The 12,311-nt window shown below is 44.9% G+C and overlaps 1 protein-coding gene across 4 annotated transcripts in view; it reads right to left on the bottom strand.

Annotated features, from left to right (window-relative positions):
• WWC3 (WWC family member 3) overlaps positions 1–12,311 on the bottom strand; it is a 129,046-nt gene that overhangs the window by 28,494 nt on the left and 88,241 nt on the right. For all 4 annotated transcript variants that reach the window (XM_068534192.1, XM_068534194.1, XM_068534193.1 and 1 more), the window contains 2 exons: positions 9,916–10,158; positions 144–233 (listed from right to left, as the gene is read on the bottom strand). In XM_068534192.1, coding sequence (XP_068390293.1) covers positions 144–233; positions 9,916–10,158 — 333 coding nt within the window. The remainder of the gene's footprint in view (positions 1–143; positions 234–9,915; positions 10,159–12,311) is intronic.

The following is a 12,311-nucleotide window of genomic DNA, read 5'->3' as shown; positions in this document are numbered from 1 at the left end:
CTCTTAAAAATATCGTGTATCCACACTTTCCTGTCCAGTGTTTACAACCACTGCAGGTTCTAAGTTCTGGGAGAGAAAGCCAAGCTAAAGGGAACTGTGAAGTTCACGGCCACGTCGTTATAAGATGATAATAAGTTACCCACCTTTGTAACTGGGACTGGAGATAGGACGTTAGGCGGGTGGCTTCTTCCAGCTGCATCAGGAGACAGTTTCTTTTTTCCTGAAGTAGAATCCTGTAGGTACAAAAACAGTCCACTGGTGGATTTCAAAGATGCCAAGTATATTTTCCTAATAAGAAATTCAACTGTAAATTCCCCCAAACTGATTGAGGTGTCAATGACTAAATTCTAAAAAAGCACATCCAAGGTCATAAACACCAAGATAACAGACTGTTTTTGTCTTGCTTAAAAATGTACCACTGGCCGCCTGAACAGTGCCTGATACACTGTAGAAGTTCAGCACATGGGTGGATAGGCGGATGAATGGATGGGTGGGTGGATGGATGCGTGGATGGATGGACGCATGCGTGGATGGATGGGTGGAAAGATGGATGGATAAGTCAATGGGTGCGTGGCTGGATGGACTGACGGATGCAGGGGTGGGAGGAAGGACAGGCAGACGGACAGGTGAACAGGTGGATTGGACGGACAGACAGCAGACAGGCAGACGGGCACACGGATGGTGGCTGAGGTGTGTGGGAGGAGGGGTGTGGGTGGATGAACAGATGGATGGGAGACTAGACTAGAATATGGATACAAATGCACAGCATGCAGTAATCTACTGGAGTTCCTTGGAACAAATCAGATTCCCTCATTCTAAGCCCCCTTCCAGGCAAAACTACATGCAATTCCAAAATCTACAGAATTAAAAGGTGAAACACAAATAAGAGCAGCTGAGAGAGGATTAACCAAGATGGCGGAGTAGAAGGACGTGCTCTCACTCCCTCTTGCGAGAGCACCAGAATCACAACTGGCTGCTGGACAATCATTGACAGGAAGACCCTGGACTTCACCAAGGAGGCTACCCCGCGTCCAAGGACAGAGGAGAAGCCACAGTGAGACGGTAGGAGGGGCACAATCAGAGTAAAATCTAATCCCATAACTGCTGGGTGGGTGACTCACAGACTGGCGAACACTTATACCACAGAAGTCCACCCACTGGAGTGAAGGTTCTGAGCCCCACGTCAGGCTTCCCAACTTGGGGGTCCGGCAATGGGAGGAGGAATTCCTAGAGAATCAGACTTTGAAGCCTAGTGGGAATTGATTGCAGGACTTCGACAGGACTGGGGGAAACAGAGACCCCACTCTGGGAGGGCACACACAAAGGAGTGTGCGCATCGGGACCCAGGGGAAGGAGCGGTGACCCTGGGGGAGACTGAACCAGACCTACCTGCTGGTGTTGGGGGGTCTCCTGCAGAGGCGGGGGGTGGCTCTGTTTCACTGTGGGGACAAGGACTCTGGCAGCGGAGGTTCTGGGAAGTGCTCCTTGGCGTGAGCCCTCCCAGAGTCTGCCATTAGCCCCACCAAAGAGCCCGGGTAGGCTCCAGTGTTGGGTCGCCTCAGGCCAAACAACCAACAGGGAGGGAACCCAGCCCCGCCCATCAACAGTCAAGTGGATTAAAGTTTTACTGAGCTCTGACCACCACAGCAACAGTCAGCTCTACCCACCACCAGAGCCTCCCATCAAGCCTCTTAGATAGCCTCAACCACCAGAGGGCAGACAGCAGAAGCAAGAAAAACTACAATCCTGCAGCCTGTGGACCAAAACCCACAGTTACAGAAAGATAGACAAGATGAAAAGGCAGAGGGCTATGTACCAGATGAAGGAACAAGAAAAAAAACCCCAGAAAAACAACTAAATGAAGTGGAGATAGGCAACCTTCCAGAAAAAGAATTCAGAATAATGATAGTGAAGATGATCCAGGACCTCGGAATAAGAATGGAGGCAAAGATTGATTAACAAAGACCTAGAAGAATTAAAAAACAAACGAACAGAGATGAACAATACAATAACTGAAATGAAAACTACACTAGAAGGAATCAATAGCAGAATAACTGAGGCAGAAGAACGGATAAGTGACCTGGAAGACAGAATGGTGGAATTCACTGCTGCGGAACAGACTAAAGAAAAAAGAATGAAAAGAAATGAAGACAGCCTAAGAGACCTCTGGGACAACATTAAACGCAACAACATTCGCATTATAGGGGTCCCAGAAGGTGAAGAGAGAGAGAAAGGACCAGAGAAAATATTTGAAGAGATTATAGTCGAAAACTTCCCTAACATGGGAAAGGAAATAGCCACCCAAGTCCAGGAAGCGCAGAGAGTCCCATACAGGATAAACCCAAGGAGAAACACGCCGAGACACATAGTAATCAAAGTGGCAAAAATTAAAGACAAAGAAAAATTATTGAAAGCAGCAAGGGAAAAATGACAAATAACATACGAGGGAACTCCCATAAGGTTAACAGCTGATTTCTCAGCAGAAACTCTGCAAGCCAGAAGGGAGTGGCATGATATACTTCAAGTGATGAAAGGGAAGAACCTACAACCAAGATTACTCTACCCGGCAAGGATCTCATTTAGATTTGATGGAGAAATCAAAAGCTTTACAGACAAGCAAAAGCTACGAGAATTCAGCACCACCAAACCAGCTCCACAGCAAATGCTAAAGGAACTTCTCGAAGTGGGAAACACAACAGAAGAAAAGGACCTACAAAAACAAACCCAAAACAATTAAGAAAATGGTCATAGGAACATACATATCGATAATTACCTTAAACGTGAATGGATTAAATGCCCCAACCAAAAGACATAGACTGGCTGAATGGATACAAAAACAAGACCCATATGTATGCTGTCTACAAGAGACCCACTTTAGACCTAGGGACACATACAGACTGAAAGTGAGGGGATGGAAAAAGATATTCCATGCAAATGGAAATCAAAAGAAAGCTGGAGTCGCTATACTCATATCAGATAAAATAGACTTTAAAATAAAGAATGTTACAAGAGACAAGGAAGGACACTACATAATGATCAAGGGATCAATCCAAGAAGAAGATATAACAATTATAAATATATATGCACCCAACATAGGAGCACCTCAATACATAAGGCAACTGCTAACAGCTATAAAAGAGGAAATTGACAGTAACACAATCATAGTGGGGGACTTTAACACCTCACTTACACCAATGGACAGATCATCCAAAATGAAAATAAATAAGGAAACAGAAGCTTTAAATGACACAATAGACCAGATAGATTTAATGGATATTTATAGGACATTCCATTCCAAAACAGCAGATTACACTTTCTTCTCAAGTGCGCACGGAACATTCTCCAGGATAGATCACATCTTGGGTCACAAATCAAGCCTCAGTAAATTTAAGAAAATTGAAATCATATCAAGCATCTTTTCTGACCACAACGCTATGAGATTAGAAATGAATTACAGGGAAAAAAAACGTAAAAAAGACAAACACATGGAGGCTAAACAATACGTTACTAGATAACCACGAGATCACTGAAGAAATCAAAGAGGAAATCAAAAAATACCTAGAGACAAATGACAACGAAAACACGACGACCCAAAACCTATGGGATGCAGCGAAAGCAGTTCTAAGAGGGAAGTTTATAGCTATACAAGCCTACCTAAAGAAACAAGAAAAATCTCAAGTAAACAATCTAACCTTACACCTAAAGAAACTAGAGAAAGAAGAACAAACAAAACCCAAAGTTAGCAGAAGGAAAGAAATCATAAAGATCAGAGCAGAAATAAATGAAATAGAAACAAAGAAAACAATAGCAAAGATCAATAAAACTAAAAGTTGGTTCTTTGAGAAGATAAACAAAATTGATAAGCCATTAGCCAGACTCATCAAGAAAAAGAGGGAGAGGACTCAAATCAATAAAATCAGAAATGAAAAAGGAGAAGTTACAACAGACACCGCAGAAATACAAAGCATTCTAAGAGACTACTACAAGCAACTTTATGCCAATAAAATGGACAACCTGGAAGAAATGGACAAATTTTTAGAAAGGTATAACCTTCCAAGACTGAACCAGGAAGAAACAGAAAATATGAACAGACCAATCACAAGTAATGAAATTGAAACTGTGATTAAAAATCTTCCAACAAACAAAAGTCCAGGACCAGATGGCTTCACAGGTGAATTCTATCAAACATTTAGAGGAGAGCTAACACCTATCCTTCTCAAACTCTTCCAAAAAATTGCAGAGGAAGCAACACTCCCAAACTCATTCTATGAGGCCACCATCACCCTGATACCAAAACCAGACAAAGACACTACAAAAAAGGAAAATTACAGACCAATATCACTGATGAATATAGATGCAAAAATCCTCAACAAAATACTAGCAAACAGAATCCAACAACACATTAAAAGGATCATACACCACGATCAAGTGGGATTTATCCCAGGGATGCAAGGATTCTTCAATATACGCAAATCAATCAATGTGATACACCTTATTAACAAACTGAAGAATAAAAACCATATGATCATCTCAATAGATGCAGAAAAAGCTTTTGACAAAATTCAACACCCATTTCTGATAAAAACTCTCCAGAAAGTGGGCATAGAGGGAACCTACCTCAACATAATAAAGGCCATATATGACAAACCCACAGCCAACATCATTCTCAATGGTGAAAAACTGAAAGCATTTCCTCTAAGATCAGGAACGAGACAAGGATGTCCACTCTCACCACTATTATTCAACATAGTTCTGGAAGTCCTAGCCACGGCAATCAGAGAAGAAAAAGAAATAAAAGGAATACGAATTGGAAAAGAAGAAGTAAAACTGTCACTCTTTGCGGATGACATGATACTATACATAGGGAATCCTAAAACTGCCACCAGAAAACTGCTAGAGCTAATTAATGAATATGGTAACGTTGCAGGATACAAAATTCATGCACAGAAATCTCTTGCATTCCTATACACTAATGATGAAAAATCTGAAAGAGAAAGTATGGAAACACTCCCATTTACCATTGCAACAAAAAGAATAAAATACCTAGGAATAAACCTACCTAGGGAGACAAAAGACCTGTATGCAGAAAACTATAAGACACTGATGAAAGAAATTAAAGATGATACCAACAGATGGAGAGATATACCACGTTCTTGGCTTGGAAGAATCAACATTGTGAAAATGACTATACTACCCAAAGCAATCTACAGATTCAATGCAATCCCTATCAAATTACCAATGGCATTTTTTACGGAGCTAGAACAAATCATCTTAAAATTTGTATGGAGACACAAAAGACCCCGAATAGCCAAAGCAGTCTTGAGGCAAAAAAATGGAGCTGGAGGAATCAGACTCCCTGACTTCAGACTATACTACAAAGCTACAGTAATCAAGACAATATGGTACTGGCACAAAAACAGAAACATAGATCAATGGAACAAGATAGAAAGCCCAGAGATTAACCCACGCACCTATGGTCAACTAATCTATGACAAAGGAGGCAAGGATATACAATGGAGAAAAGACAGTCTCTTCAATAAGTGGTGCTGGGAAAACTGGACAGCTACATGTAAAAGAATGAAATTAGAATACTCCCTAACACCATACACAAAAATAAACTCAAAATGGATTAGAGACCTAAATATAAGACTGGACACTATAAAACTCTTAGAGGAAAACATAGGAAGAACACTCTCTGACATAAATCACAGCAAGATCTTTTTTGATCCACCTCCTAGAGTAATGGAAATAAAAACAAAAATAAACAAATGGGACCTAATGAAACTTCAAAGCTTTTGCACAGCAAAGGAAACCATAAACAAGACGAAAAGACAACCCTCAGAATGGGAGAAAATATTTGCAAACGAATCAACGGACAAAGGATTAATCTCCAAAATATATAAACAGCTCATTCAGCTCAATATTAAAGAAACAAACACCCCAATCCAAAAATGGGCAGAAGACCTAAATAGACATTTCTCCAAAGAAGACATACAGACGGCCACGAAGCACATCAAAAGATGCTCAACATCACTAATTATTAGAGAAATGCAAATCAAAACTACAATGAGGTATCACCTCACTCCTGTTAGAATGGGCATCATCAGAAAATCTACAAACAACAAATGCTGGAGAGGGTGTGGAGAAAAGGGAACCCTCTTGCACTGTTGGTGGGAATGTAAATTGATACAGCCACTATGGAGAACAATATGGAGGTTCCCTAAAAAACTAAAAATAGAATTACCATATGACCCAGCAATCCCACTACTGGGCATATACCCAGAGAAAACCGTAATTCAAAAAGACACATGCACCCGAATGTTCATTGCAGCACTATTTACAATAGCCAGGTCATGGAAGCAACCTAAATGCCCATCAACAGACGAATGGATAAAGAAGATGTGGTACATACATACAATGGAATATTACTCAGCCATAAAAAGGAACGAAATTGAGTCATTTGTTGAGACGTGGATGGATCTAGAGACTGTCATACAGAGTGAAGTAAGTCAGAAAAACAAATATCGTATATTAATGCATGTATGTGGAACCTAGAAAAATGGTACAGATGAGCCGGTTTGCAGGGCAGAAGTTGAGACACAGATGTAGAGAGTGGACATATGGACACCAAGGGGGGAAAACTGCGGTGGGGTGGGGATGGTGGTGTGCTGAATTGGGCGATTGGGATTGACATGTATACACTGATGTGTATAAAATTGATGCCTAATAAGAACCTGCAGTATAAAAAAACAAACAAACAAAACAACTAATACTAAACTTTCATTGGGTTATTTGTATGGAAATATGTTAATATAAATGTTTCAGACATTACATGAAATTCCTAAAAATCTTATATTTGTATTTGTATGGAAATATGTATGGAAATATGTTAATATAAATGTTTCAGACATTATAAGAAATTTCTAAAAATCTTATATGTTCTGGTATAATGTTATAAGTGATAATCCTAGTTATTTAAAATGTGTATCTCAAAAATAACTAATTTTCTTGTCAACTGCATTATTATGAACTTTCATCAAATCTTTAACAGTGGTCATTTTTAAGTCTTTTGTCATTTACAGACAGTTCTGGGTGTACTCTGATGCTTTTGCAAATATGTTCCTATAAAAGGCTTTCGTCTTCAAGAAATTCATGGAAAAGACTCTGACAAGTACAGGTTTCTGGTAACTGACTGTACTGCTGAACTGAATGAATAAGCATTTTTCAGAACTCTAATGAAAAACTGATGAACTCATAAAAGTGCTAACAAAAGATCAAGATGAAAAAATTACATGGGACTGAGTGAACTGATGAGGATGAGTATAATTTTTGTGACTTTCTGTCTGAGTTAAAAAAAAAAAAAAAATCCCACAAGGACTCAGAGGCAAAGAATATAGAAATCAATTTTCACTGCAAAGTAAAGGAGCTGTTACAGTGGAGGATTACTGGACTGAATGTCAATATTATGACATAGTATGAGTGTGTTTCGTGTTTGGTAATTGCAATCATTGTTGCTTTTGTTGTGGTCATCCACGTACAATGCTTGGTGTCAGTCTATTTATCTCTTGTAAAAATAGAATACAGTGTGTGTGTGTGTGAAAAAACACACACACACACACACACACACAAATAAAATAAAAAAGCAACCGCCACAGTGTTGGAGGTAGTTTTCTTCCTACTTTTTTCAACTTTATTTTCTAAAATGAAATTTTTTCCCACAGCGCTAAGCCCACTGCCTCGAATAGAGCCCGACATGGATAGGCACTCGATAAATAGTTATTAAGTGAATGTACAGATGAGTATGTTTGCTTCTAGAACAAAGCAGTTCTCGTTTACAAATCAAAATGATGGCAGTTTAACACATGGCCAAGTAGGCACCCTAGAAAACAATTGCTCTTTCCTTTGAAAGAGGGAAAAACTTGCATCCCCCCAATCCCCAGTAACACTCACTAACCTGGCTCAAGCTTTCCATCTGACAATGATGCCACTGAAACCAAGACGGGCAAAGACTGGGCCTGGCCAAACAGCTGGCACACGTCAGCCCTGAGATGCGTACCTCCATACCTTTCTGCCTGGCTCCCTCCTCCCAGACCGGGTCTCTTCTAACGCCCTCAGCCTGTTCCCAGGGAAAGCCCCCCCCCCCCGCCTCTGGGCCCCAAGCGGCAGGAAGAAACGGGCCCGCATCCGCTAGGCCCAGAACGTCCCCGCCGAGGGAACACTCGTGGGGCACTTGGCCCCATCACCCGGCCAGAAAGGTGCTTATTAGCACCTGTGCACGGCCCTCCTTGCCCAAGGCCATGTAGTGCCAGATTCAGGAGACACCTGGGGCCAATTCAGTCCCAGTTGAGGGCCCTGCGCCCCAGGATGCAGCTCCCAGGCTGGTTCCACAAGAGGCCCTGTCAGGTGAACGAGCTTGGGTGACCCAGGCCCTGAACCCAGGCATCAGGGTAAAACCAGCTCCATGGGGTTCCATGGATTTGTGCCCTGGGACCACAGCACTCCTGCACTCTGGATTTCCACGTGGCGAGGGCAGAAACACTCAAGGGTACATGGGTGTGGGGGCCTGGTACATGTGGTGGACATGCGGTGTTCGTGGGACCGAATCCACGCCCCTTAAGAGAAAACCAACCAGAACTCTCAGGCCCTCTGACCCGAAACATACACAAGAAAACAGCATGGGGAGAACGGAAGGTGATGTTAAGCTGAAACGATACAAAAGCACAAGAGCACAGATGAAACTTCCATTTCACAGTCCCGTTGCAGAGTCAGAAGCGATAAACTCTGGGTTTATTTTGAGCAAGGTGACAGGGCACTCCACCACGTCAGGCAAACTAACGTGCTCTCCGCCCATTCCTATGCACTGGACTCTCCAATCACCATTGCTTCCCTCCAGCACTGACATTAGCCCCTAAGGACACAACACAGACCTGTCTGTCAATTAACAATGAATATCCAAGCAGAGACAACCCCCAGCAAAAACAGAGGACAGTCCTAACATTCGATGAAATAATCGTTATAAGGGCATCTGTACTGACCAAATAATTCAGGTGACTATTAAACTCTACGTGGGGAATGCTCACAGAGATACAGCTTATGATCCTCGTAATACAGTGAATTTTAAGGAGCCAGTATGTTATCAAATGGGCGGTGGGCCTTCCAAAGCTCAGCAAATATCCCCAAACTTCTGACAGCTGTGCAACGTGGCAAGCAGACCCAGCCTTCCACACAATCCGTGATCACACAACAATCTGTGATCACACACAGCAAACGCAAACCAGGAGACAGGGCACACAGTGAAAGGGCGAGCAACAGAGGACAAAGGAACTGTGCTGGCTTCATGTGTCCCACGCTGGGAAAGAGCCCCAAGACCAACTGAAGAGACGCACGTTCAGAAACAGACACGCAAGAGAGCGGAGACTTCCTGCTGCCAAAAGGGCAGGCTTTGCCGGCGAGAAATCAAAGTCGGAGATAAAAGTAAGAGGTAGACTGCGGGAACGGAGATGCTGCTGACGTCAGGAACGAGGTTCCTCTGTGGTCACGGAGCCGACCACCACCTGCCTCCGGGCCCCTGCTGGCTGGAGACCCGACACCTGTCCCGGGCGCTGTCCTGAAAACACAGGGGGCGGGTGCACCCGGCACCTGCAGCGGGAGTGGGCGGGGTCTAAGTGGTGGGTTCCCGGGTCTTCCCTACTCCATCCGGTTCTCGACCACCTCCCACTCGTAATAGGGACCGGGAGCCTCCGAGCCCTGGGCACCCCCTGCGGACGGCAGGCGCCCTGGGCACCCCCTGCGGACGGCAGGCACCGGCTCCCTCCACCTTCCGCCGGGCCGTGGCTGCCTGAGTAACAAGGCTTCGGCTCTGCCAGCTGCTCCTCCGCTGGAAGCCGGCCCCGCCTGCCCGCCCGGCCAGCCCACCTTTCCGTGGCGCCCTGCACGGAGGTGGCGCGGGAGCGCTGGATCTCCTCCTCCAGGCGCCGCCGCTCCTCCTCCAGCCGCGCCACGTCCTCCGCCGGCCTCCTCTGCTGAATGACGAGCTGCAGCTCCTGAAGCAGGGCCTCCTTCTCCTTGATGAGCTGCAGCCGGTCCCTGTCGGCCTCGGCCATGCCCGGCCAGGACTCGCTCTCAAACTGGGCCAGCTGCTGCTGGATATTTGAGACCCTGCGTGAGAGGGACACAGAAAAATCCATGAACTTGATGAAAAAAACATCGTCTTCACACATCCTCGGCACCATCACACGGATTCTAGAAACTCAGTCCGATAAATACTGGAATGATTGCACTGAGTAAAACCTCACGCGACAAAAATAAAGGATCTGGAAGTGAGGTGTAACAAAAATGATGTGTAAGTCCTCTGCGACATACGCCCCAGCCTATGAGATTCAGGATGACAGTAACCGTATCATGTTTGTTTCAAAGAACTGACCAAAAGGCTGGCAGACCCCAACTCGCCCACGTGCACGGTGCCGTCTCCTCTGTGTACTGTTCTGGAGCGGGATGGAGCCGGCTCATTTCTCTCTGTGCCCCCTCCCTCTGCAGTAGCTAAACACCGTGCTGGACACATGAGAGATGCTTCTGGCCTCCTGCCTTCTCTGCCGTGCCTAACTCCTGAGCCCGCCTTGAGAAAACCCCAGGAGAGAAATGCGCCCATCACTGGATTCTGTATAGTGCCAGAGGCCTTGACCACGCATGAAATTCAAAACGCCTGGCAGAGAGCAGATACTCAACAAAAGCTAAATGCATGAAACGGAGAATAAACACGCCAGCAAGCATGTGAAAGAATGGGAGTCAGCCCTGGTGAGAGTGGGCGTGGTGTGGGGTAATCTGCGTGGATGCAAACTGGCCAGCTGCACTGTGTCAGCACGACCATCCTCAAGGTGTAAAACTATGGCTCTCGTCACTCCCCGTGTGCCTAAATGTCCGCGTGCCCGCTTGGCAGACAGACTGGTGCCCTGAGGTGGTGCTGAATGCAGAGTAAGTGAAAGAGATGTGACGTGTTTTCAGAGCACCCTTTCATAGGAGGAGTAGAATGTTTTAAGCCCTTTAAGTTTATATGTGGCTAAGGATGAGGGCTGTTTCCGGGCAGAAACAAGGAACTCCAGACCTGACCAGAACCCACCGCCGTGGAGGACAGATATTGGCACGTGGGCCCAAAACCAAAACCCAAAGACTTCTCTGAGGCGACAGAGAGCTGTGAGGCCAGCTAAGTGGCAGGTGCACATAGCCCTCTAGCCTCTAAGGCAGCGGTTCTCAAAGTGGGGTCCCTGACTGGCAGCCTCAGCATCACCTGGGAGCTTGTTACAAATGCAAGCCTCAGGCCCCACCCCAGACCTGCTGAATGCCACACTCTGCGGACTGGGGTTGGGCAACCTGGGTTTTGACAAGCCCTCTAGGAGTTTTGATGCTTGTTTGACACCCTCTGCTTTCAGGCAGTGCAGCCTGGTCTGGAGGATGCTAATTGGCCTTGGAGCTCTTAGAGGCTTGCATCAGGCACGGATGGGATGATCCTCACTAAAACAGGAATGGCAAGAGTGCTTCTGAGACTGCGCCGTCCCGTGCCCAGGGCACATGTCACTAATCAAAGCTGGCATCCTTCCTGCTGGGTCCAGACTTCAGAATCCTTCTCAACACTGTGCTTCCTGCAGATACTGCCAGTCAGCTGGCATCGGTCCACGTGTTAAGGGCCGTCGGCCAGCCCTGCACCAATCCACGCTCTTCCTGAACTAGACATAAGCACGGGACTAGTCAGCCTGGCTGTAGGACTGGGCAAGACTCCTTCTTCAAGTACCAAACCAATCGGATAACCCCCAGTCATGAAGAGAAAAGAATATACAAGTTATAGTTTAAATGCACGCATTTTACTCAAGCCCAGTTCCCCAAGAAGGTAAAGAAAATAGCTGAATGTCAGCAGCTTTATTAGGCAAGTTCTTTTCTAACTTAAAACTGATTTCCTGAAAATGTGTTGGAAAATGGTGCCAAATCATGTCACTGAAAAAAACTAATGACAGATGCAGCTGAACAGGGTTAGGAATCCAACTGGGCTTAAGCGTCCACCTCTGTCCAATTAGTGTACTTTAAATTTATGGCAGGCATATAACTGAAGCCCAAGGAAACACTCCAAGCAGACTCATAAGTTAGCGCCAAATCAGATGTCAGACCCAATGAAATTTCTGGAACATTCTACTGTAGATCAAGCCAAGTCAAAGGTAAGGAATAAATATAAAAGAGATGTACAATGAGCAAATGCACTGGGTCCTCATAATTTTTCATTTCAATGTATATCTGATCCACAGGCAAGCCTATTTGAGCCCAAC

Source organism: Eschrichtius robustus, chromosome X (assembly GCF_028021215.1).
Source record: "Eschrichtius robustus isolate mEscRob2 chromosome X, mEscRob2.pri, whole genome shotgun sequence".
Lineage (NCBI taxonomy): Eukaryota > Metazoa > Chordata > Mammalia > Artiodactyla > Eschrichtiidae > Eschrichtius > Eschrichtius robustus.
The sequence above is the reverse complement of the archived record's forward strand: the minus strand, read 5'-3'. Positions and strand labels throughout refer to the sequence as shown.